The 26,880-nt window shown below is 42.2% G+C and overlaps 1 protein-coding gene across 3 annotated transcripts; it reads right to left on the minus strand.

Annotated features, from left to right (window-relative positions):
• Positions 1–1,413: 1,413 nt before the first annotated feature.
• On the minus strand, positions 1,414–26,565 carry grid2ipa (glutamate receptor, ionotropic, delta 2 (Grid2) interacting protein, a). 3 transcript variants are annotated; one of them, XM_072368940.1, is made up of 23 exons: positions 26,123–26,565; positions 24,548–24,801; positions 24,132–24,464; positions 23,885–24,039; positions 14,641–14,916; positions 13,715–13,800; positions 13,488–13,557; positions 12,777–13,073; positions 12,102–12,253; positions 11,732–11,890; positions 11,194–11,300; positions 10,947–11,094; positions 10,020–10,348; positions 6,768–9,155; positions 6,544–6,631; positions 5,020–5,109; positions 4,669–4,865; positions 4,410–4,565; positions 4,072–4,158; positions 3,835–3,964; positions 3,541–3,659; positions 3,276–3,440; positions 1,414–2,735 (listed from the first exon to the last, which is right to left on the minus strand). In XM_072368940.1, the coding sequence occupies exons 1-23, from the start codon at positions 26,202–26,204 to the stop codon at positions 2,655–2,657; spliced, it is 5,949 nt and encodes a 1,982-aa protein (XP_072225041.1). In that variant the 5' UTR covers positions 26,205–26,565; the 3' UTR covers positions 1,414–2,654. The 3 variants fall into 3 exon arrangements, with proteins under 3 accessions (XP_072225041.1, XP_072225040.1, XP_072225042.1); XM_072368939.1 differs by having other exon boundaries at positions 6,768–9,167; XM_072368941.1 differs by lacking the exons at positions 23,885–24,039; positions 24,132–24,464; positions 24,548–24,801; positions 26,123–26,565 and adding an exon at positions 19,353–19,846 and having other exon boundaries at positions 1,422–2,735; positions 6,768–9,167.
• Positions 26,566–26,880: the final 315 nt, after the last annotated feature.

A 26,880-nucleotide genomic window follows, 5' to 3' on the forward strand; every position in this document is an offset into this window, starting at 1 on the left:
AAAGGTAACCTAAAACTCAGTTCCACAAGCAAGAAGCCACAAATCAAATCTGTGCAGAGATGCTGCCAAGTTCAGTGGTTACAAGCTCCTTTCAGATGGAGAGAAAGACAATTGAGACATTTTCTGTGGTCAGATGAGTCCACATGTCAGCTGTTATTGGGGAAAACAGAGATTTACTCTACATACCAAAGAATCAGAGGCTATTTCATCATGAGTGGAGTCATATTCCTCTTTCAAAACTCTAACATTTACCATTTCCAGCTCATAAATTATAAAAAAAATTGTAATTATGAGGAAGTGTGATGTCACATACTGGTCTGGTTAACTTAACTGTTCCAACTTTTGAGCTCGTTGCAAGAATCAAAGTATAAATTTGTTTAGATTTTCTATATACACAGTGGTTCAGCAAAGACACTGAAAAGCATTTCCTTTGTACTGGCGTCTGTTAAATAAACAAATTAAAGACTTAGGTTTTGTTAAATTATTTGAAAACCTTTCAAAACACATGAAAATGGTGTTTGTACTATGATTAAAATAAAAAGTTGACTGCAATGGAGTTCTGAATACAGCAATCACTGACTAGATGACCACTGAGTTACCTATTACTGGTTTACATCAGTTGAGTTACACTCATTATTGGATGGGACCAGAAAAACAAACAAAGGAAAAAAATCTCCTTTACTATTATCGGAAAAGACAACTGTAAAGTTGCAACTGTAATTGCCAAATCAGCAGTAACAGCTACGACCTCGTCTCTCGCTTTCTTCGGCTTTGTGTTGGGTCGTATCATTGTGTAAAACAGACTCACCTTTCAGCTAGATGTCACTCCCTTTATCGTTCCAGTTGGGCTGCCTCGAGCTGACTTCTCTGGTCCAAACAATACAGCATGTCACAAATTACCTAAAGACGATCTCAGGAATCTGACGTTTATCTGGAATCTTTTTCCCCACACCAAGAGATCAAACTCCACTCTTCATGTGTGTACTACAAGGTTTAGTTAAAATGTGCGAGAGATTTATTACCCTTTAAGGGGAGGCGTTGTCCTGCTGCCAGCAAAATAGTTAAATGATTGCTGAATGAGGAACAAATTCACCCAATCTATGCAGAGGACCTGGGCAGAGATGAGCTCAAATTAAAGCAGAGTAAGTGGAACCCCTGCATGACAGCGCGTTCATGTCGGGAACAGAAAGATACAGACGGGGTCTTATCTCACAAAGACAATTCATCTCAGTTTTCACAGCAGCAGGACAGATAAACATGTCGGAGCAATAGCAGGAGTGTCAACAGCAGTTGTAAAGGCATACAACGTGTACACAAGTGCCTTTGATGTGATGCAACATCAACAGATTTCACAGCAGTGCACTCTATGCAGTGTTGGACAAATAATTTCCAGATGTCCTAAAAAAAAACACAAATGCACGAAGCAGAGGCAGACCTCATATAACTATATTTGTCAGCATTAAGTTACAATACAAAATACAGACTTGACACTTTATAGGCCTTAAATAAAGAATATTGCTTTAACGTTTCCATTCTGTAATCTAAGCAGAAAAAAAAACAACTTATACCTTTAGAAAACAGAGCTTAAACTGGTTGCACACATTGATCTTACAATAATTTGCCTTAAAAATAGCACTTGAAGCTTTGTTGTTTTTACAAAGCACTGGCCTATCTGAGAAGCTGTATAATCAGTTGTTTGGATATTACAATAAATCTGCTACACCATAAACTTAAGGATATTGCTGACCTCTCAGTGATTTAACTCTAAATTCAGTCCAGACAACACGTTAAATAAAATAAATACCAGGTAACACATTATAGCTATCAAAGTGTTTCATGTTTCGTAGCGTATATATATTCTTTACACTCTCTCTCTCATTATGTACAGTGCACACACAACACGTCTCTGTTCCACATTAAAGAGTGAAATATCTAACAGTGGAATGCCGCTTGCTGTTCACATATTGCACAGTGCCCCCTGTAAGATCCACTGGATCACACTGCAATCTGTTAGTAGTGTCTTAATGACTAGAGCCAAATGAGAATGAAAAAAAACAATGCACACTGAAAACGTTGTATATGTACAAACTGGTAGTATTGTAAGTTAAGTGTCACACGAGAACACAGATTGGGAACCGAAGCATATGCACAATGCATGGAGGGGAAAGTCTGTTAAAGTCTTGAGGAAAACAAGTGACGCTTAGTTAAGAATCTATGTTACATTCAATGTGGTGGGTGCTTGGCAAAAATACAGAACATGTAAACTATTCGAAAAACAGATTTCATGGTTTCAGATGAACCACATTTAATTATATATCTATTTTGGGACAAAATGTATAACTCTATGTCTTAGTTGCACATATGCCACAAAGATTTTCTTATATAATTGTCATACCACGCTACACAGGTGCTTAGAGAAATATACCTTAAACTACTGGATGCTACTGAGTAACTATCTTTCAAACAGTCAAGATATCTTGAAAACCAGTGATGTTAATGATTGGTTTTCAATGCAGGATTATACATACAATACAACACTGTCAGTATTGCACATAGAATATGTGAGTCTGTGTTTGTGCTTCTTGTGCATTGTGTGTTATCATGTGTGTGATACTGTTGCACTGAATGTTGTCGTCCTCGTATTTAAATGCGTGTTACCAGGCCAGTGGGGAGGCCAATCTCGGACTCCTAGGGCTCCTTGGGTTTTCTGCAGCTTGTTGATCACCGAGAGCTCTCTGTGGTGAAGAAAAGAAAAGAAAACTGTAATTAATCAATTATATTATTTTGTTGCATGTGTCAAATCATTTTTAGTGCAAATTCTGTGGATTTGGCATTGATTTTGATTTCAATAACAGACAAACAGATCTGGAAACTATTTATCAGTAATAAAAGGGGAACAAATACTTGCAACAACAGCTTTTAAAAAATCTTCATGATATCGTATCAATGACAAACTTTTATGCTTTTTAAGTAAAGCTAAACTGCTCGGCTTGGAGACTCACAGATTGCTTTCTTGCTGCTTCCTTGATGTAGTGCAGGGTGGGCTCAGTACATTGCTTTTTAAAAACAAAACTCTGGCTCTGGTATGAAGCAATGAGGCAGTCACTACACTCTACCACATTGCACCTGCTTATCTGTAACCATTTAGGTTATGTTACAAGTGGTCAGGGGAAAGAAAGTGTGTTTTATTTTGTTTTGGACAACATGCATAGTTTTAACTGCACAAATGTACAGTCATCATCTGAGTAACAAATGGTTGCATGTCAGTTACTCACCTCAAACTTGTTCGTGAACTCGGCAAAGATGCAGAAGAAAGCCTCGGTGTTGGTGGATTTGCTGTCCTCGCCAAAGAAAGAGGCAGTTTTGCTGAATTCTTCCATTGCTCTCTGTTGGAGAGATTCCAGGGACTGGACTGCTGGATGACTGTTCTCCAGGAAGTTCTGATCAGCTCGAAGTCAAGGGACAAAAAGCTTTAATCATATCCGGTACAACATATTTCTCTGTGCTCTCTTCCTTTCTCCAGCTGTTTCTGAAGGATACGCTCATGACGACAGCAAAGCGATCCTCGGCAGTCGCCGGCATCTTTTGACAGGCAGAGCGGATATCCTGGATGTTTGTATGGAGGTCATTTAGATCTGATGTGATAGTCCTCTGATTCACTATAGACGTGGGAGAGTTTGTGCGTGTGAAACAGGAAAGCAAAGGGAAGAGGAGAAGAACGTTTCAAACCAGAAACAAATGGGAGAAACATGAAAGCAGCTACTACAACTTAAATGAGTACATTCTAAAGTATTCCTAAGGTTTGGTACGAGAAATAAAAAATACATCTTTTACCTTTTGCTGCAAGAGGAACCATGGTAAGATCTTTGGAAAAATCCAACACATCGGGAAAGTGTTGACACAACGACTTGACCAGTATATGCAGGAATGTCGACTTCCCGTCAACGGTTTTTGTTGTGCTCAGCTGCACGGGATACAGTTGAGTTAATGAATGAAAGAACGACAGAAATAAAAAAACATGCAAATATTTGGTAATCTGACAGATATCTAGAGGTGCATAACATACAGTACCTCTGTCAGAAAGTTGATTTTGAAGCCTGTTGTCTTGTTGGTTTTAGGCTGGCTGTTATTCAAATAGTTCCCCATTGCCAAAACAAACTATAGAAAGTCAAAAACCAAGACAAAAAAACAAGACATAGCATTCAGGTGGTTTAGTCCTATTTCAATTCATAGAAAAGACTGAACAGTTCTCCGTTTTACATTTCTGATAACAAACACAACCTCGTCACTGCGGTATGAGAGTATTGTGACAGAAAATACTTTTACATCTCCAATGAATTTTAGAAATTTTCACACAGCACAGAATATATATTTTGTCTTATCAATTTCCTCACAGGGCAGCAGGTTACCTCCAGTATCTTAGCAAGCTTCTTGCTGGTCCTCAGCTCCATGGAGGCCTTGTAGATGCAATCGTACGCTCCCCTCAGCTCTTCAGTCTTCTCCTGAAGAGAACACTTGAAGAGGAGGCTCTGCAGACGCGTCTTGTACTCTGGTATTGATAACATCTGATAGAAATGTGCAATGACATAGATCTCAGGTCACCCACGTAATGATTTGTACACATGTACAAATGAACAAAAACTAACCCCTTCACTACCATGGCTGTACCTGCAACACAAACTGGTCTGGTTCACTGAGTTTGCTGGGCTCTTGTCTGTACTCTTCATACTTTTTCACCTCCTCTGCATCGGGGGCATACAGCAGCAACTGTTTGATGTGAGATGGCTCCAGTCTATCTGTGGTCATGTTCATCAATAACTGACGGAGTTCCCCAGAAGACAGCTTCAGGTGGGCTATCAGGATGGCTAGTAGTTCAGCAAACAAAAAAAGCTAATTATTGGATAGAAAAATGCTCATGGCTGTGGTTATTATGGTCACCTTGATATTTCAATAGCTAATAAAAGTTTGAACATAATAAAAGCTACGTAGAACAATGAATTATGAAATAATTATACTCACAGGCATTGTAAGCCTTCTTATGGGACAATATTTCTACAACGTCTTTCTTCTTAAAGGGTTCTAGCTGGGGAGATGGCTCTGGAGCAGGCACTAAAAATGGGACCAGCCTTAGTTAAATGCCAAATGTCATCGGGATTTGTGCAAGGACATGGACAAACAAAGACAGATACACATTTACCCAACTGTGTACAGGTCCTCAGCCACTCGTTTATTTTTGTAGTGCAAGAAAAACAGGAAATAGGTCCAGCAATTTATTTAAATAAGCAAACATGAATATCAGTATATCAGGCAAAAACAGTTTGTACAACTCTAACAAGCTGAAAAGTAAATATTTGGTATGAGCACCTTTACTCTTCAACACAGCCTGAACCCTTTTAGACTATCTTTCTTGTAATATCCTTAAGTAGTCTTCAGGAATAGTTCTCCAATTTTCTCGAAGGACTTTCTAAAGCTCTTCTTTGGATGTTGGCTGCCTTGTGTCCTGTTCTCTGTCATGATGATCCCAACACTGCATCAATAATGTTGAGGTCAGAGTTCGGGTGAGGAGCACTCCATCCCTCCTTAAGACCCGTTGCCACCTATTTTCATTTGAGTTCTTGTGTCATTTGGCACACCTCAGCCTTTTCTCCCTGTTTCCCTTCCTCAAGAATGGCTTCTTGGCAGCCACCCTTCCATGGAGACCATTTCTGATGAGGCTTCAGTGAACAGAAGATGGATCAACTGCAGGTCCAGTTGCATCTCTCAGGTCCTGTGTCAGGTCTTTGCTGAATTTGTGTCTTTTTTCAAGTACATCCCTTTCAGATAGTGTCCATCCACTGTAGATAGGTTTTTAGACCTGACACCATGTCTTTTGTCCAGTTTCCCAAAAATATTCTATGAACATGCTTCACACAATGCTAAATTTCCAAAGCTATTTGGCAAACACCTTGTTGCATCGAAAACACTCTTTTATGAGTGTCAAACTGCGATACTGCATTTTATTGATGCAACTGAAGAAAATGGAGTAAATACTGTGTCTTTGTGACAGGATGCTGGTTAAAAAGTGCCAAAAGATACAATTAAAAACAGGTTATTTGCTAAGTTGTGTGTTATGTGTAGACACAATACTGGTTCATCTCTTGAGTTAGTTGCCTATCCTTCAATAATTCATAGGTACGTGTTAAGTGGTTTAAAAAAAATTAAAAAAAAACAACAACACATTCCTCTTTTCTGAAAATTAGTGAAAAAGGAGTCAATGTCCAAAGATTAACTTTGAAAAACCTGTAGAAAGCCTGGAGAACCATTGATGAAGACCATTTAAAAAATAATACAGTTTTACATTGATTATATGAAACAAAAAGCAAAGAGTAAAATGGCAGACTAAACTTAGTCCCCCGAATTGTATACGAGAAATACACTGCACTCAGGGTAAGAATGGATTCTGTGATTGGTACCTCTCAAATCAACTGCTGATTAAAGTTTTTGTCATATACTGCATGGACAGGACTTAGATTAACCCAAAACATATTGTAAATATGTACTCACTGGAGCTCTTCTGTGTCCCGAAGTGAAGCTCCAGATCCAAATACTTCACCATGTCATGCAGTTTGTCATAGTCAGAATTTGCACCCAGCTACAAAAAGACATGCAAAATTAAAAAAAAAAAAAAAAAAAAGTTAAATTTTTATAGTCTTACATATCTTTTATTTGAAATCTGTTGCACCTCTGGAAGCCTTAGTCTCACATGTCTGAATTCCACACAACCTCACCTGTCCCCATATAGTTCCTTCTGAGTTTTCCACCTGCTCCCAGCGCAGCCGCTTCACGCTCATGTGATTGGAGTCCATCCTGGACAGACTGGGTCTTGGCAGTGGTGGAGGGGAGGAGGGGGGTGGGAGGGGTGGAGGTGGAGGTAGCTCGAGATGTTCTGTAGGATCAGAGAGAGAGTGAGGGAGGGACTGGGGCTGACCCTGGTTTTGGGATTGCTTGTGGTGGGCCTGGGATTGCGGCTGGTTTTGGGACTGCAGCAGGTGGTGTGACGGCTGCGAATGTGGACGAGCCGTTTGGGTGGAGGACTGGACCTGGTGCTGCGGTTGGGGGTGTTGGGGAAGAGGCTGGAAGCTGGAGAGGGTGGGCTGGTGTGGTTGAAGGGGTTGAAAAGTGGAAAGAAGTGGCTGGGGCCTGTGGGGCTGCTGAGGAGGATGGATGACATGGATCTGGTGCTGGTAATCCTGAGGAGGGGGCTGTGGGGTCATGTGGTGGATGTGGTGGATCTGAGGTGTGCTGGAATGGTGGTGGGTCTGCTGTATAGAGTGTGGTCTCTGGGGAGAGGGTTTGGTGGGCTGGGGGTGATGGGTTTGATGGATCTGCTGCTCGTGGTGCCTCCCCTGCAGTGACACTTCAGTCTGATGATGACCTTTAAGACTTCTGCGGCTCTGATGGGAGTGACTGTCCCGGTTTAGCTGAACTGGGAGGGAGGCAGGCTCTTGCTGGACTTGATGCAGAATCTCTGTGGAGGAGTGATGGGGCTTGGGTTGATGCATCTGATGGACTTGATGGAGAAGCTCCGTGGATGAGTGATGAGACTTGGGTGGGTGCATTTGATGGAGCAGCTCAGTTGATGAATGGTGAGGTTGTCCCCGATGCATCTGGTGAGCTTGATTGAGCAGTTCGGTTGAAGAATGATGGGCCTTAGATTTGTGCATTTGGTGGAGCATTTCTGATGATGAGTAGTGGGCTTGGACTTGCTGCATCTGCTGGAGCATCTCAGCAGAAGCGTGGTGAGCCTGGGATTGTTGCATCTGCTGGAGCATCTCAGTAGAAGCATGGTGGGCCTGGGACTGCTGCAACTGGTGGAGCATCTCAGCAGAGGAATGGTGGGCAGGGGCTTGGTGCATCTGGTGGAGCATCTCTGTTGAGGAATGGTGGGGTTGGGGTCTAACGCCTTTATGACTTTGGTAGATGCCCTCAGTGTATTGACCTTGTTGGCTTGGGTGGACTGTTGGTTGGGGTGATGGCTGGCGTGGGGGTGGGGCTGAACGAGACAGCCGTCGGTGATGATGACTCTGGTGGGCCTGTTGCTGCTGTGCTTGGTGCATCATATAAAGAGGGTGGTTAGCATGGGTGGAGTCTGGGGAGGGAAGTGGGGGTAAGGACTGGTGTAGTTGTTGGAGAGGCAGAGGTGAATGGGCTTTTTGCTGTGTTGGCTGGGCAGGCATTGATTGATGGCTTTGGTAGATCTGCTGCATCTGTTGCTCTTGATACGCTTGTTGCTCCTCGTAGGCTTTTTGCTCCTCGTAAGCTTTACGCTCCTCATAGGCTTTACGCTCCTCATAGGCTTTACGCTCCTCATAGGCTTTTTGTTCCTGGTAGGCTTGAAGCTCTTCAAATGCTTTTTGTTCCTTGTAGGCTTGACGCTGCTCGTATGCTTTTTGCTCCTGGTAGGCCTGCTCATACGCTTGTCTGTCTTGGTAAGCTTGCTGCTCCTGGTATATTTGTTGCTCCTCAAAAGCTTTCTGCTCCTCGTATGCTTTCTGCTCCTCATAAGCCTGTCTCTCTTTGAAGATTTTCTCCTGATAGGCCTGTTGCTCTTGGAAAAGTTGTTGTTCCTCGTAGGCTTTTTGCTCTTCATATGCCTGCCTCTCCTTGTATGCTTGTTGCTCCTCATAAGTCTGTCTTCCCTGGTAGGCTTGTTCTTGGTATGCTTTCAGCTCTTGTATGGTAGCATGGACCTGAAGATCCTCTCTTGTAGGGAGGACTTTATGTAATGAGTGGCGCTTAGGTGGTGGATTACTGCGAGGAGGAGGTGGCGGAGGAGGGCCGGATTTACGGCGAATGGGAACATATGCCCTCGGTGAGTGCTCAGGGGTGTAGGTCAGTGGTTGTTGCTGTTGTTGAGGTTGCGTCTGTGCAGGTGGTGGAGGGGGAGGAGGCGGGTCATTGAACTGAACAGGTGGGGGTGGAGGAGGGGTCATGGGGGGAGGAGGGATATGATCAGAGGAGGAGGAATAGGTGAGGGAAGAGGCGTTCTCTTCTCCGCTGCTGCTTTGGACATCACTTGGGCTGCTGAGCTCTGGAGCCACAAATCCTCCATTTTCGTCATCATCCACCCCCAGCTCATCTTCATTATCCTCATCGTCCTCATCTGGGAAGCCCATCTGCACAACATCCTGGCATTAACACCAATTACACTTCATTAGATCTTTAATGTCAGATTGGAATGTTAGGAAAACTTAAGATACTAAACTGGAAACACTTTATGTCACCAATGGTCATTTCAAACTTTAAATCATGTCTTAATGGGATGTTTCTTTTGAAAAAAAAAAACCTCAGAGCATGCAGACACAAAAGCACTGTTTTTCAATCATCCTTCTCAATCATCTAATATGAATATTAAGTAGAGTGTGGCTCTCTGCAGATGCACTGTCCACTGGAGTATTTCCATTCTTGCTTCGTATTTCTTGATGTTCAAGAGGTTTCTGTGTTGCAACCCTGGGACACGTAGGTAATATTGAACTCAATCTTTCTTGTTGAGAATCTCAATAAAGAATTTACCTGGCAGCAGATTTTAATGGCGTTTCAAATGTTGGTGGGAATGATGCTCTTCCTTTTAGATCTGAATCGCACATTGTGTTTTTAAACACCATTAAAGATCACAATGAAAAAATACAAAACTTAATTAAGAAAAAACTGACATTCCTCACTAAGTATCAGCTTCTAAATCTGCTTTTGTTCTCCTACAAAGCTTCCACTGGTGGACAAGAGGGAATTAGCCCACTGTCACAAGAACCTATGGAATCATGGGTATGTTGATTTTAGTAATATGACAAAAATCAGGCTTTATTTGGACATTTGCATGGTTATGCACTATTGTTACAAACTGTTTGAAACCTAATTGTAATCTGCATTGTTCATCTGTTTTTTCATAGAAACAACTGTGACTGTCATATATTTAGCAGAATACTGTTAGGTGACAAAAAGCAGTTTGATTTTAGATTTTTACTGTGTTACGTTGACTCTACCTCTTCATAGTCATTTTCAGGTGTCAAGAAGTCATCAACGATGGCCACCCTCTGTCCCAGCTGCTCGCTCAGTGCATCCAGAAAGCGATCCGTGTCTTCTGAACGAGGAGGTTTGGAGAAGGTGTAACGCCGCTTGCTGCTGCGGTGGACAGGTGGGCTAGATGGGAAGTCTGGTTCAAGAGGTGAGGGAGGCGGGCTGTCCAGGCTGATGTACGGGTTAGACTCCCCACTAGTCTGGCTTGTTAACCCAGATGGGTAGAACTGGGCCAGAGGTGGACTGGGCAGAGGATCCGGCCAAGACGAATGGGGTGAGGGCCCTTTACGGTTACCTAAGACAAAGAACGGACACGTACAGCAGCTACACACTGAGAGCTAAATCTCAGCTTTATTCATTTCTTGGAGTGTCTAACAAATATTGCTTCAAGTTAAAAGAGTGTTTATGGTTTATATCCGTTCACACAAATTCCAGTAATTAACTGGCAATAACAGTAATCTATTTTTGATTCAAGGCTGTTTTTAATTGTGTGTTTTCAAGTTCCACCTCCACCATCACCAGGTGGTTATGTGCATCTGTGTTTGAGAATAAAAAATGTGTCATTGTGAATTTCCCCACTGTGGAACTAAAAAAGGCTCATCTTACCTTATCTTAAAATCCCTGCTTTTCTGTGCGTTTATGTACAGCATATTTCATAGAAATACAGTTTTAAATACAGTTACACAGAACTGAGTCAAAAATGGTTTATGTTTATCATTCATGAATTATTTTACAATCTGAATTTCCTTATTTTTCTTTTTAACATACCACTACAAATACACACACAATCACTGATGCACACAATAGATTAAATAGAAACTCGTTTTACACAGCATATAATCGTAACTGACTTTAATTGCAGCTGCTATGGATTTATTGAAACTTTCAGCTACCTGTGTTGCCGTGTACTGTAGGAGAGGCAGTGCGTGAAGGAGGTTCCAAATCCAGCAAACTCTCTGGGGCAGGAGGAGGGCGACTCTTCAGAGACTTGGACCTCTTGGATGAGTACATATTCTCCAGTTCAGCGTACACTGCTGACAGCTTGTATGGTGAAAATATACAAAGAAATCGGAGTGAGTCTTTCTGTCCTAACTGCTGTGATATTTGTATTTTCCCCAAAGATAAGGCCCGGCCACATACATTGGTGAGGTTGTTGGGAGTTTCAGGGAGAGAGGTACCATCTCCTGACTGTCTTTCTCCTGGAGCCAACCTCATCCCTGTCTCATGTGCAGGCTCGGTACGGAGGCCTATGGTGATACACCCATCAGAATGACTTAAACACAACAGAGGCAGCTGATTTAACTAAATTAATTCTAGTTTTTCTTTTCTTTTTTTTTTCATTTATTCTTTTGATATAAGATTAGGCTTAATTGGGGTGATTCTTGCACTGCTTCAGAAAAAAAGAAACTACTGTACTGAGCCTGGGATTTGACTAAAGCTATTTTGGCAACATAGGAATATGTAATACTATAACTTCAGCCATGTAAAAGAGATTGGAGGCCAGAAGAAGAAAACTTATTCTATGTGCTAACAAAACAGGACAAAGATCCCAGTCATAATAAGAATAATATGAGTGCTCATGGATGCAAAGATAATGATAGCGATGAGAATTGAGGGTGCTGTCGAGGTTATAATTAGTGTTGCTACTGATGATGTCAAAGACAATACATTTCAGTACCCATGCCCAAGTGTGTGCCGATGACCAGGTCATCAGAGCTACGCCCCCTCACACTGCTCCTGTACGTGGTCCCCGTCACCCTCATGGAGCTGCTACGACGATGAGGCTCGGGGGCAGATTCAGGCTCCGAAGGAGGGGGAGGTGGTGGTGGTGGTGGAACTGGAACACACACACATACATATTTGCAATGCAGAGCAAGAGGAAAAGGAGTGTGAGGGCCAACAATGGCCGTGTAGACTTAATTTCAGTGATCCCACCGATTTAAGTCACGATTTCAATGATGGCCCATAATATTCTCATGACAGTGTGCATGAGCCACATTGCAAATGCTAATTTCAAGGAATGTTAAAGGAGAGAAGTGTGCACAAACCTGGTGCTTTGTATCCAAGAAAACGGGAGATCTTGTTCTGGCAGTGTTCTTGTTCTTCATACGTCAGCAGCTGGTAAACAAACTGCCAGATCACCTGCTTGGCTGGGGTATCCAGCACCGGGAACACATCCACGATCAGCGTGTCTACATTCCTGTGGCCATGGAAACGCAGGCAAGGTGACAAAGATCACCTCGGTTTCCAGTCAGAGGTCACATGAATAAGTGGAATTTAGGAAAAGTTGAGCTTAAATGTGTGACCAGCCATATACATACTTTTTGATTTGTGTAACTATAACAAGAGTTGCCTGTGCCAAGCAACACTAAATGAGCTTGTGTACCCATCACTTACTGAGCAGGGATTCTTAATGATGTGTTTGTACGTGCTTCAATAACCAAACAGACTTAAATTCTAATTGTCTCCAAGAAATCACATTTAGGCACATATAGGGTGGTTTACACCTCCAGATCACAAAAAGCCCTCTAATGGTCTCGTGGTACCACTGCCAGTCTAATAAATCACTGTCAGTTTGTATAAAATCAATTTGCATTGAGTAGAACAAAATAACACAACACTGATTGTTCCATAATAATCATTTTTATCACTGCTCATCCATCTATGCTGTCTCCACACACTCTCTCCTTCTCTCTTCCCACCCTCCACGACCCACAGCTTACCTGTGCTGAAAGAAGTTCTCCAAAGCCTTGCAGATAGTGTACCTCTCCTGGATTGTCAGCAGGTGCTCCAGTTGTTGTCCAAAGGTGCGACCCTGAACCCTGATACTGGGAGGCAGGATTTCTGCCACCCACTGCAGGGAACTGAGCACTGGCGAGCGGGCACGTTCTGGGGGAACGCTGCCTCCTGGGAGGTCCTGCTCAGCTAACGTAAAAGTAGCTGAACCATCCTCAACTACCAGGGTGGGCATGGCACCACTTCCTTGCAGCATGGACACCACTTTCTCATGAGAGGAGGTCCTGCAGCGAGACACAAGGTACACAAAGGGACATATGCAGACACATACTGACTGCTAACTTAACACAATTCTATCATGAGGCAATAATTAATTTTTTGCTATGATCATGTTTAAACAAGCAACCAAGACATGGCAAGCTCTGTACTCTATGTACTAGACATTACATGTGCAAGTGTGCAAACACTTAAGTCTCTGTGGTACTTCCTTATAGTTCTCTTTTAACTTATTTTTAGAATCAAATCAGGTCCATCTGAAGTTGGATGTCTAACTCCCTTCAGTGATTTTGAGCTCTACAAACACAAAACATCTTCAACAACAAAACTACAGTGACATATTTATGTTTATAGGAAATCTATTTTCTGCATCTTATCTAGTTTCCGCTCATCTGTACAGTTAGTGTGGGTGAGAGCTCAACCTCATATCCAGTCCATTGAGAAAAAGGATCCGGTCTCCTGGTTTTAATCCTGCCTTGTCTGCAGGGCTTCCTGCAGAGCAGAAAACAAGTGAGAGAAGGAGATCTTTAATACAACCTTTGGAGAACTAGAGCGAATTTTGAGCTTTGTAGAGCCAATACTGGGTTTTGTTAACTGTTATTGCAACATATTAAGTGAACATGTATGGGCACAAGCCTTCCTAAGTTACCAGGGATCACAGAGTCAATCCACACTGGAGCGTGGCCTCTCAAAGTGAAGCCAAAACTCATGTTGCCCTTGCATACTCGTACTGTCCTAAAGAGACAGATTTGAGCTGTGATTAATAACAAAGTAATTCCATGCCGTCACAAAATAAAAAAATAAACATGCATTATGATAAAAATCCTTAAAAAAAAAGAAAATAAGTCATTATAAATAAACAGTAATTATGTGTGGTAGAGCTAATTCATTACTAGGCGAATAACTGACAAGTAGCGGAGTCCAAAAGAGGCCACCCAACAGAGCGCCATGTTCAACTTTTTAAGAGTCACATCTTGCTTGAACAACCCTACTAAATATGGACAGTGTATCCCCAGGGAACTGAAGAACATCCTCAGAGCTATAGAAGAGATCGTCACTTCTTAGAGGTGCTTCATCTCCTGTAAGTTTAGGAGGTGGTGACAGGTTGTTTAAAATCATCTTGTGCGTTACATTCATGTGAATATTTCAACATAAAAGTAGAGAAACATCGAACAGTTCATGTTCAGAAACATCACAGAAAAGGAGGAGATTAGGACAACCAGGTTGAGTATCTAAACACATCTTTTTACCACTGGCTTTACCACAAGAGGGTCTATTTCCCACTTAAATCCTGCATGCTGCCGCATCATTTCTTACTGACATACGTGTCTTTTGTACAGTGCTAATAGATTTGATCAAACAAACAGGAGACGTTATTTAGAGGAACACTTTTGTGTTTTGTTCCCATTAAAAAATAACATGCAGATTGGAAATAACAGCTGTGACTCCTGCTGAATGAAGTCTCCTACTCATCTTTTTTGCACATATATGTGAACTGACCTGCTGTCATTAATTGCGTCAAATAAAATTGAGAAACAAAAGAGAAATGACAGATGATTGTCACGTAATACAGACCTGCAGTTAGTGGTGCTGCCACCGGAGTGGCCGGCAATGAGTGAGGTGGTCTTGCGCATGCCTCTGGCAGGAGGGACCACGCCTTCCTCTGCGTGGGTGCGTGGCACTGAGCTGGCACGGGTGGAAACAAGGAGGCGTTCAGGGTGATCCTCGCTCCGGCTGCGGCGAAGGTGGCTACGACTGGGGTCACTGAAGCTCCGCCCTTTCAGCCGGCTCATCAAGCTCTGAGAGACCACCTCGTCAAAACGCTCCCGGTGCTTCTTGGGAATGAAGATTCTGGCAAACATTGTGGAATCAGAGAAAACCTCAAAGTGAGAAGAAAAACTCTGCAGGACAGAAAATGAGGGGCATTTTCTACATCACAGAATTAAAAACGAAACCACAGCAAAGCAGCCTTTCGGTCGTTTCAACCCCAGTGATCCAAATACTTTCTTTATCTTAATCTTTCAAAATATCCATCGTCCACAGCAGCCAAAGAACAGAGGAATTCTTGTTCTGATGATGTATTGCTCAAGCTACAAGATCCACTTAATTGGGTCAAAAATAGTTCAGTCCATGCCGTCTCATGGGAGAGTTGAAGCAGGTAGTAGAGCTGCCTCCAACATTTGTGTGTTTTTAATGACAAAGAAAAGAGATGAGCTCTGTTGTGTGATCACATTTGCAGCTGTAGGTGCAGTATCAGCAGTAACTGTAGAGTGTTCAGTATCAGTGACAGCTCACAGCTAAAAAAAACAAAAAGGAGGGAGCTTAGTGCCAGATCCACCTCTGGGAGAAAGCACTCCACTCCACTCCACTCCCCCCATTAGTGCAGTTTTCCTCTCCAATTATTCACTATGTTTTCTTCCTCTTAAGACAAAACCCTGCTATCAGGTACTCATAAACTGCATTTTAATTTGCGATATTTTGTGTTTTTCAACAGGGCTTTTATGAGCGTGCTCTATCCACTTTCATCTCATCCTCCATTGTGCTGCATGCATGGAGTCCAGAGAGAAAAAAGTAGTGCTAATAGGGACTTAAATTCTGCATCAAACCTATGAAATATGGCTTATACTTCAGAAACCTAACCTCTGAGCCTTGATGTGAAAAAATAGTAATGTTTCCTTCTATGACAGCTTTATTCTTGAAATGATCAAACATCAGCAGGAAACCGAAAGAACGATCAATCCTGTCTGTCTCATGTGACTAACACTCAAACATGACATCTACCACTGTCAAGTCTTAAGACTGCTTGAAATGTTTATTCCCACTAAATTCCCTCTGCTGTATGAAATTTATATTTGGCCAGTTCTTTGCAGGAGGAAGATGAATATACAAAAACGTAACAGAGATGGAATGGAAAAATAATTGTCAGTAACAGTTTTAAGTGCTCACGGGTGAGTCTTTAATAAAATAAAATATAGAGTGCACACCTAACCCAATTTCTTCCAATCTATCTTTTGCATATCTTTCTCTTCATCCCTCCCACAAAATGGCACTGCCTTGATCCTCAACACAACACTATCTCTCTGCCTCCTTGTCCCTTGGGTATTTTCACTGAGCAGAGGAGAAAAACATGCCTTAGTTTTCCAGAATGCCTCCATACAAGCAGAACAACTCCTTATTCAAATGCCACTGTTGAGAATGAGCCTCAGCAGTGCAGCTTGACTTTCAGAGGTGTCACAGCGACTTCACGGGTACATTTGGGAACACTGTAAGAATGCAAAGATCATATCATTCTCAATGTGATGCGATATAAAAAATTCTGAGCAAGAATTGAATTTGAAGGGTGACACATAATCTGAGCTTCCTCCAATCCATGGAAAGTTTTTTTTTCTCTACTGGATATTTCTTACCAAGAAGAAAATTCAGACTCAGCTGAAGTTCATGAGTTTATACGCGCATGCACCCACATGAAGAAGAACCCTGTCCTGAAAGCTAACTCAGACACTTCACGTGAGTCAAGTTTATATGGACGAATATTTCTTCAATCAGACTGAAATCCCTCTGAATAAAGATGTAAATGTAAATTATTGCTAAAGAAGAAACTAGTTTGTTTTCCCAACTTCATTGTTTCGATTATATTGATATTGTATCACACTTCATTTACCAATTAAGACCGGGCAGCGTAAAACATGTCGTTAAGATGTTGAAACTGAAACAGTGGACGTCAAGTTATGTTTAGCTGCAGCCGTGTTTGTACCCAGAGAAAAACTACTCATATACATGCAGCAAAAGACAAATCGATTAGGCGCAAATGTGCTAGTATTTTTCTACCGATCAGATGATCTAAAAGTTTACACAAACCCTGTTGATTTGATTCAAATTTGATTCCGACTGAGTCGGATGGGATCAGTGTGATCTGACCGAGGTGTTTAAATACGACATTTTAATTATCATTACACCATTGTTTTGATTATATGCTGCAAACACAGCTATTGACTTAAGGGAATTTTTTTTAAGGGAATCTTTTCTCTTTTTTTAAGTGGGGTTATGTGAAGTACTTATGGGACTCAGCTATCTGCGGCAGACAGCTGTCAGTTTACCCTCTGTTTAGTTTGGTGAGTCAGAGAGGAATTATCACAGAGAAGTGAAGCTAAAGGCCACTCACAACAGGGCTACAGAAGCTGTTTGAGGAAATGCTATATATAGCGATTTTTACACCACATCCCTTCTGCATCAGACAGTTGGTAGCTGTCACCATTTTTTCAACCACAATCAGTTTATGCATGATGGCTGGTTAATATATTCTGCCTCTGATGAGCTCAGTTTGTCAGGAGTTTAATCCTTTGCAAAGATTAACCGTTTTTTTCGTAGTTGGTATCTTGGGATTAGACAAGCAGAAATCACAACTAGTGACTGGTGACAAAATAAAAATAAATAAATAACTGATGCAAAAATGATGAGATGTAAAATTCACTAAATATAGTAGTTTTTGTTCATGAAAACAAAGCTCCCACGTAATAATTCTCTCTGATTCAAGTCACAAGCCGACTTCAAACCAAAATATCCCTTTAACTGTGTCAAAATTAAACCATCAATAGATGTTAGAATGCACTCTCCAAGTCTTTTAGACTATAAGGCTCCTTTTACTGTAAATTCAGAGTTCGATTTTGCTTATTGTATTTACACTATAGTTTGGAAATATACGGATTTAAATTTCTGCCTGGCTGTCAATTGCGTGCAAAGATTACAAATACCAAAAAGCTGATTATGTTGTCATATCCGTGTGCCAAACAGTATAAAGTTCTGCAGCTCTGCAGTAACGCTACAGTTTGTTACTTCAACAATTTCCGCTGGTTTGGAGTGAAACATAATCATCACAATCAGATAAAGGAAATCTTTAAAAAAAAAAAATGCTGAATCACAGTGAGTATTTCTGCCACCTCACTGATGAGTCTTCCTTGTTAACTGGCCCAAAAGTGGGCGACGTCAGATGGTGCAATGCAATCTATTACAACGTTGAAAATAAGATTGAAATCTTATGTATTGATCTTTTAGACTAACAACTGCATGTGTGAGCTTGTCGTTGCTCAGTTTTGTGTTAATGTGGGTACATGTAAATTAAGAACCAAGGGAGGAAGACTGTATGTAGGTGACAGTGATAAAGTGCTTGGTGGAGCCATGCAGCAAACAGTCCACACTTCCCCAGAGGCCTGAGGGCTGCTCGTCTGTGAAACCGGGCCACCCTGCACAGTTATCTACAGAGCCTGTATTGTATGAAAAAGTGAAGTTGTCTCAACCCACTTAAAGCCATAGTGAGTCAAAAACAAGTGAAAAATGCACATGCTATCGGAGCTGATGAGCTGACAGTATAAGAAACAAAGTGGCAGAAACATATACGAGATACAAACAGTAAAATCTGAGCGATGAGACTGGAAAAGAGAGAAAGCCGAGAATTGGAGCTCTTTCTAGGCCAAGTTCACGCAACTGCTGGGAATGAAGCTGTGTCGTCTGTTGCTTAGAGCTTAAATAGGCCACAAAACTTTCCTGAAGATCATTCATCCCTATGGCTGCTTGGACAACTGGCAGATAGGGAAACATAATGGGGCCATTCACTGTGCACGTCACAATGTTCTGACTCCATTTCATTCTCTGGGTATCTACCGCTGTCATCACCTAAATCACCTTGGTAGCGCCTTGTAACATCAACAAAATACATTTTCTGTTGTAAAATATTGTAACCTGGCAAAAAAGAAATCAGCAAAAAACTTAAGAGCTTTCCTGCAGTAAAGTTAGATGTAGGCCTTGGGTTGCCCTCAATTATAAGGAGGGCGAGAGGCGTCTATAATTGGGTCTGAAGGAGGGGTGGATCAGGGACACAATGCACAGAGGGATGAATGACAACTCCAATCAGCTGGGAAACTCATTGCAAGAACCATTATTATCAGACCCACTTCTGATCAGCCAATTTGACAGCTGGGCTAAGCATGAATTTGCAAAGACAGAGTACAACTTGAGAAAAGGAGGAGTACAAAGAATGGAATCAAATAACAACAAATGATTTAAACAAATAACTATCGTTAGTATCGTTTTCAGAGAGTAGTAATAGAGGACAGTCATAATCAGAGAGTAAATATATTTTCTCACTGAAACCCAGGTGTACAATTATCATCAAAACAAATCTTGATTTACGAAGTTGCACAACACAGCCGTTTCACTACTTCAAACGAAACCCAGAATAAACAACACGAAGTACAGTCAGCACTGCTTAGATTGAAGGAAAAGTGTCATACCGAAAATGTCTGGAAAGGTTCCTATCCCTTCCCATGGCTCTTGGAGGCTTTGAGGAAGTGCTTGAGCTCAGTTAAGCAACGCAAATGCCTCCCATCTAACACGGCGAGTCTCCATCTAGTTTAAACAACTCTCCTGGACAAAAAACAAGAAGAGGAGAAAAAGGAAGGTGTCCTGGATCTCAAAAGTGCTCGCTGCGGGCTCGGAAAGCAGCCAAATGAAGAAAGAGCACACATGAGACAGAAGCAGGGAGCAAACTATAAGAGCAGCTGGGCTTTACATCCCTCCACACCTCCAAAACATCCTCAGGCAGCATCAACAGCTGTTCTCCAACTTCATTTTTGGGGAAGGATTCTTTATTTGTTCCCATCTTCTACTCCTTTACCAGAGATGCAAGGGTCAGGGTCAACACGGGGCAGTCTTCTTGCTCAGTTAAAAGATAATCCTCATCACTGAGTTGTCCATCATTCAGCAGGCTGAGGAGGTAGTAAGTGACAAATCCTCTGGTCCCTCAGAAGAGGAAGAAAAGAATGAGATGAACAGAGGAGTAAGTGAGGAGGGAGTGAGGAGAGAAGTGGAAAAAGGAGGAGAGCCCCAGTGGAATTTCATAGGCAGGTCAGCACAATGAGTGAATGCGAGCAGGAAACGGTAATATGCATACAGGAGTATACAGGAGCTTTGAAAACTGCAGCCCAATCCCAATACTTTCCATTGGCCTTACAATCTCCTATTTACTGGGATATGGTGACCATTTTCCTTTTGGAGTCAAAGAGTAGTAGTCATCTAGCCTTTCAACCAGGGCGTTGGTGGCCATTTGGGTAGTAGATGAACACTACACTTTGACCCCCAAAAGAGAAGGGGCACCTCGACCCAGCAGAAAGGAGCCAAGAGCCAAGTGGTTGGACCAAGGGGAGGAGTTGGGATTGTGTCTAAATTTCTGTGACTTGCATGGTTGCTCTCCAAGTGTCAAACACTTTCCACCTAAAATCCCCAAATGACTTATTAATGATGCAGAAACATTATTATATTGACTTTACTGCATACTTTAAAAGTATGTACACAGACACTTTGTCAGATTGTAATTCAATTCAATTCAATTAATCACAACACAATGAAACGGTTGAAAAAGGTTATAGTTTTCTAAGTTTGTCTCTGAATCCTCTCCAAATGCACAATCTTTTGCATAACTTTCAAGCTCTTGCTGACCCCTGGGCTTCACAGCCATTTAAGAATTGACACCGTCAAGTGCGTCAGAAACCTAAAAGAGAATGTATTCAAAGAAGTAGGCTGCTTAAAAATAGCACACGTCCCGTGGGACGGTGAGGCAAAACGGCAGGAGGGGGACAGAGGCAGACCTGAGCAAGGCGAGGCCCAGCTGGTCAAGTCATGAACAACAAGAAGTTACTAACAAGCTGTTAAGCACACCTCACATCCCTTGATACACGACCTCTAACTATGAGAATGAGGCGGCGCGGGTAGCGAGCTTTAACGATTGTGTGACTGAGGAAGTGACAGTGATTGAGACGGAGGAACTGACAGACCGTGCAGCACAAATAATAAGAGACGAAGAGAAAATAATAGCTGTGATGCTATTATGCGTCAGGCAGACACATTGATTCTCCACATCTTCCACACCATTCTAAGATGAATGGTACCCAGCTCCTGATAAAGCACATCAGTATTCTTCCAGTGTTGTGTCTGATTTCTAAATCTTTTAGCCAGTGTTGATCGTTTAAAAACAGGAAATTGGTATGAACAAATTTAGACTAAGTCTCTTTATGGGTTATAACTTCAACAAGGCTGACAGCTCTAACAGTGAAGTTGCTCTGGGGTACATTAACATTACAACCTCGTTTAGCTTCCTCGCATTCTACCCCAGGATAATTAGCACAATAGATAAAGCACAAGCTAAGTTTATGCAGTTATTAGTCAATGATCAAAGATGAACATAAATGAGTGCATGAGTTCATTAAGCCCCATCGAATTCTCAATTGAGTTTTCACTCAAAACCTCCAGACTAAATTCAGAATATTGTGTCGAGTCATTACGCAGCTGTTCAAATATCTAATAACTATAAATAATAAATTAGGCAGTAACCACACGGAGATTACTTCATTGGGAAACCATGTGCAACATTTTCAAGGCAATCCATTCCAAACTTATAATGAAATATCTAAGCCTTGATCAAAGTGATTAACAGACTATTAGACAACATCTTTACGGCCACAGTGCCCACGAGATGCATAATCAGCCCCAGAACCTGAGTACTGCCAAACCATTTACAGAACAATCTGACGCATGACTTGTGAGCAACCAAGATGCCCAGCTTCCTACAGCTGATTAAAATGATCCCAACATCCTGCTGGAAACATCAAAAATAATTCTCCATTTTCAAGATTTATACTTAATGATAGTAGATGCATACTGCTTATTGAGTCCTCACCTGAGCTAAACACACCAAGATATCTGATGATATCAAGGACTTCTTTAAAGACTGATTTAGATTTTTACAAGGACAGTTGCTCTACTTTCCAACCACCCAATGGGGAGCTAAACAGCAGCAACAACAAAAAAAGACCATTTGTTTTGTTGGTCACAGCTAATGGCTTGTTAACAGACTCATGTGCGGAACAAACATTACAAAGCATTTTTTCAGGTAGTTTTCTAAGGAGGGGGAAAGGTTCCATCAAAGCTATGAAAGTGATGGGATGTAGGAAAGTGAGATGACTGGACAATAGCTCTGTCCTTTAGCTTGAGGAATAACACATTACTCAACAAAAAATTAACCACTGGATCTCTAACTGACTTCTTAAAAGAACTGACTTCTTAAAGCCAACCTTAAATGGACACGGACAACAAAGAAAGCCTTGATAGGAATCTTAATGATCAGTTACGTGCTCGTACTGCTAGATAATGTGAAAACAAACAATGCCAAATTGTTTTTCACTACTCACCTGAGGCAGCAGTTCATAATTTCCTCCAGCATTGAAGTTCAAAGCAAGTTTGAGTGAGAGAAACTGTGCATGGAGATGAAGCATCTGCGTGATTCTGTGGTCGTATGTGTGCCTATCTCAACCACCAGCAGCAAACTGGCTGTAGCAGCTATGAGCTGTATGCAGAGGAGGGAATAAAGAGCATTCAGTGATGAGATCCAGTTGCAAAAAGATGGTGCGTGCATCAAAGAGAGAATCACAGCTGACAGGGAGAAATGGGAAAGAAAGCGATCAATGGGGAGAAAGTCAAAGTGAGATGACAAACAGAGGGGAACTGACAAAAATGTGCTAGTGTGAGCAGTGGTATTGTGTGTTGGGTTTTGGTTTTCTGATCAATGCTGAGGAGGAGGAAATGCAATATGCAACTATTCCCTCGGATATGGTACCTGTGAGGGGAGAAACAGAAAAGCACCCAAGGGAAGGAGCCAGAGACTGATATCAGATCAAACTAGTTTACTTGTGCTCTTGATGTACACCTTTCTTACATTTCACAGTAGGTGTGAAGAGTTGCCTTTGTTGAATACTGAGATTCCCTCAGAGCAAAAAAAGAACCAACAATGAAAGTATGATTGTTTCCCACTGGATGGAGATTAATCTAAACAGTTTTGGATTTGTATGCGTTTCAGAAAAGGTGAACTATTCATTAAGAAACACTGTGGATTACCTGGAACTCGTCACTGGAGTGTTAAAAAAAACAAAAACTACTCGGCATGTTTAGTGAATGTTTTACAGCTAAGTGTGAAACCATTTACCAATGGTTGTAGTACAGCTCGTGTAAAAATGCAGCTCAAAACAAAATGGACAAAGCCAAAATGGAGATCAGGCCACTTTGCTTCCAATAATCTACTTAGTTACTTCCTGTAATACACCTCTTAAATCTACACACTCTTTAAGATTTTTTTAAAAGTCACTTTTTATTGCTCAAGAGCATATATTTGGTTGTCTGACATCATGACCAACTCAAAAACTAAGACATGATACAACCCTGTCCCTTTGTTTGGGACAACATACGACTGATGAAATCTCATTCTGCTGGAAGCGCAGATTGCAGAGTACCGTTATGTCAACTTATAGTGGTATCATAATGTTTTTTCACCTTTATCTCAAACCTTTCGCTTTTTTCGCTTTGCTATCAAAGTGCCAGTAAACTCTCATCAGCAGTTACACTGATCATCCATAGCTTTAAAACCACTGACAGGTCAAATGTGGAACACACACTGAATCAGGAGTGCAACACCAGAACAGTGAAACATTGGCCACAAATACACAGTTCTTAACATAGACTCACAAGGAGATTGTGCCTTAAAAAAGGAACCAATACCAAGTGTCTGCGACCAAACTGCAGACGAGAGAAATTACCAATCAAGTACTGTTAGGTCGGTGTGGTTGTCTTTAGTTTAGTTTACTGCATGTACTAGTTTGCTTTCTTGCATGATAATTAGCATAAAGCTGGAATTGCAGCTTCTCATTAACGTGATACAAACTTGATATGTAAATGGAAGTCTGTCTCTGAGTGTACATGTGAGGAAATGATTGGCTACCTGACACTGTCAATCAGCTGCTGATGCTCCTCTGTGATCAAAATGTCGGGCAGGGCTTCAGCCAGACTCTCCACATCTCTCTCAGAGGCGTATTGCTTTAGCACCTCAAACAGCTGTTCTTTCACATCCTGCTCCTCTCCGAGCACTTCCTCCACCTGAGGGACACATAAAAGGTGAATAATTCAACAAAACAACACTGTAAAAATGCAGCAACTTGGTGAAATCCCCTCAGGATAGAAACGCTCACTTTTTTATTGAACTCCATGGCCTTGTGGGCACGACTTTCCCTGACGCTGTCTCCGCTCTGTGACAGCACCCTCATGCTGCTGCTCAGTCGTTTGGGTCTGCGAGCCATGCTGAGCACACCCAGACGCAGAGGTCGACCCTGCGCCGCTTTGATCATGGCCGCTGCCGTTTCATGATGCTTTACTGGGATGCCATTGACCTCCATGACATAGTCGCCAACTTTGAGACCACTCCGCCCAGCTGGACCACCAGGCATGCATTCCTCAACCATCAGAGGGCTGTCTCCGATGATGGTGAAACCAAAACGACCGTCAGGACCTGGGGTGATATCAATCTAAAGAAGGGGAAATTAATACTGGCCATGGCCACAATATCTTAAAACTTCAATCTTAAAAAGAATATTGGGCGTCAGCAGACCTGTTCAATCCGTGACACCACACCAATGCTGGGGGGTACCGTCTTGAGGGTTTGAGCCAAAGCAATCAGTGCTGGCGTGCTGAGGTTGGTCACATCTTGGCCCTCAATGTCCACCACCTGGTCACCGGGCTGCAAGCCAGCAAGGTAGGCACTACTGCCCTCCACCACAGACAGGATGTAGCTGGGTCCGGTGCCTCCCAGCCGGAAGCCAAACGCCTCTGGCCAATTCTGATTGGTGGCTGGGAGGCCGAGGTCTGAAAGACAGGCGAAAGTTGGGTTCAAAATATTAAGTGATTAACAAGCTTTTTGAAAGACATTAGCACCTTAACAAATCCCAAGGTCACCGAAGGGCAGCAGTGTTACTTTATAAACCTGGATTTTTATGAGGCGAAAAGGGTCCACTGGTTTAAAAATAACCTTCTGTGATGGAGCTCTGGCAAAAGGTTCAATTAACGCACCGTAAAAACAAAAAAAGGTTTAATGCATTTTTTTTTTTTAATTGAACAAATCAGAGGAAAAACTGACCAAAGGAGGTTATATGAGACTGTTAGTATCTAGCCCACATGTTGAACCGCTGGCCTTCCCCTGGCCACTGGCCTCATTCTTCTGCTGCAGAAAATGTCCCACTGGACTCACTTGACTTCATCTCTACAGTCATCTGGATACATCAAAGATCTACAGGATGTAGGCCAATAGAGGGACTGCTGAATGCACTTCATATTTTTGTGTATTAAAGAACTGGTTCATACTGAAAATCTGTCTAAAGTGCTTACAAATCTTAATCTTGTGTTCTAGGCTGTTTAGTTTCTTCTATCTTTCTATCTTCTATCTATCATTAAAAAAAGGCAGAGAACAGTTCAGAGAATGTGCTTTTTATCTATGTCAGATGTACAACAAACAAGTGAAGGATGAGTGACTGGACAACTGGATCACAGTTTGCTTTGAGTCACAAACCCCTTACATTGGAAACAATGTGAAAATGTAGCTGCACAAAGTGTATGCAGCAGTTTTTTCTTTTTGTAACTGATCAGAGGCAGAGAGAGAGAGAGAGAGAAACAAAGGAAAGTACAGGTGGAGAAAGGCTAAATTAAGACATCCCCTACCCCACCCACCCCCCAAAAATCTGACTAAAAAGTGTCAGAAAAAAGAGAATAAAAGCCTGGACTTTTTTGCAAGATTTTGTAAGAAATGTCACGACTGCAAAAAAAAAAAAAAACAATTCGGCGCTCGCTGGAGCACTTATTATATATTCAGGGTGAGGGGAGGCTCAGTGAATAAAACATCATATTCAAAGAATCAAAGAGTCCCAGAACTTGGTGTCAGGCAGTTGAAAGGGATCATCAAACCAAAGGACATTATTGATCTAAAATAGATTGAGAAATCAGTGAAATGGAGCCATGGATCGCGGCTTTGCCTGAGCCGAACACAAACCATTCTGTCAGGACTTCTTTGTGTCCTGCACTCTCCAGTCTGCGACCCAGATAGTTTTCTCTTGCCGATTTTAGCTTCTCTCTGGCAGATGAAACAGTTCAGGAACATCATGTAAAAATGATTAATTCAGAGGAACAGACTTACAGAAATCTTTGGAGGCACTCCGGGTCCCGGACTTGCTCTGGCGCAGGGAGAAGCGGCCCTTTCTGCTCAGAAAACGCCTCATCCTCGCCCGGCTTGCGGCAGGGCACGTTCCAGCCAGCCTATCTTCGCCCCCGGCCTGGGGGTAGAAGCAGCCAAAGAGTGCCCTCGGACACCCTTTTGCTGCTCCTCACCTGAGCTCACCGCCTCCAAAAGCCACCACACCCAGCTAAGCAAATGAAGTGCACTTTGAAAGTCACATCTGTGGGGTGTGAGGGCCAGTGCCTCGCCTGCTCTAAATCTGAGAACCAGCAGTAACGAGAAGAGGGAGGTCAGAGGAGAGGGGAGAGCGTCTGAGAGTCAGGCTCTCCATCCCGGGTGAGGCTGTCCAGCCTCAGCCTCGGTCTAAACCCTATGGCTGAGCGACTAACAGAAAACTGGGACAAACTCACTTGGTCTTGAAATGGTTCATTGCAAGAAAAGGTACTGCGAAGCCCCATTTTTCTATAAATACCTTTCCCTCTCTCTCACTCCCACCCTCTCTCACTGTCTCCCTCTGTTGCTCATGTGGTTGAGGCCCTCAAAGGGCTCAGGAATGACCCAGAAACTGTGTGGTGTACCAGCCAGGGACAGTTCTCTGATTATAGCGTCTGCGGTAACCTCAGTGCTGAAGCACCAGTTACAGAGATGCTGCCTGCAGATCAGCTCAAGGTTACACGCACCACATCCAGCAGTCTTTGAGCTAGGCCAATCAGATGTGG

The sequence above is a fragment of the Leuresthes tenuis genome, unplaced genomic scaffold (genome assembly GCF_036924035.1).
Source record: "Leuresthes tenuis unplaced genomic scaffold, fLeuTen1.0.hap1 SCAF_17, whole genome shotgun sequence".
NCBI lineage: Eukaryota > Metazoa > Chordata > Actinopteri > Atheriniformes > Atherinopsidae > Leuresthes > Leuresthes tenuis.

Excerpts from the sequence above, each read along its gene's own strand:
- grid2ipa (XM_072368939.1), bottom strand. The coding sequence starts at position 26,204 with ATGAGGCGTTTTCTGAGCAGAAAGGGCCGCTTCTCCCTGCGCCAGAGC. Across the intron at positions 24,465-24,547 it reads TGGTGTCACGGATTGAACAG|ATTGATATCACCCCAGGTCC; the intron begins GTCTGCTGACGC and ends CCCCTTCTTTAG. Across the intron at positions 14,917-23,884 it reads CAGCTGATTGACAGTGTCAG|AATCTTCATTCCCAAGAAGC; the intron begins GTAGCCAATCAT and ends AATGTTTGCCAG.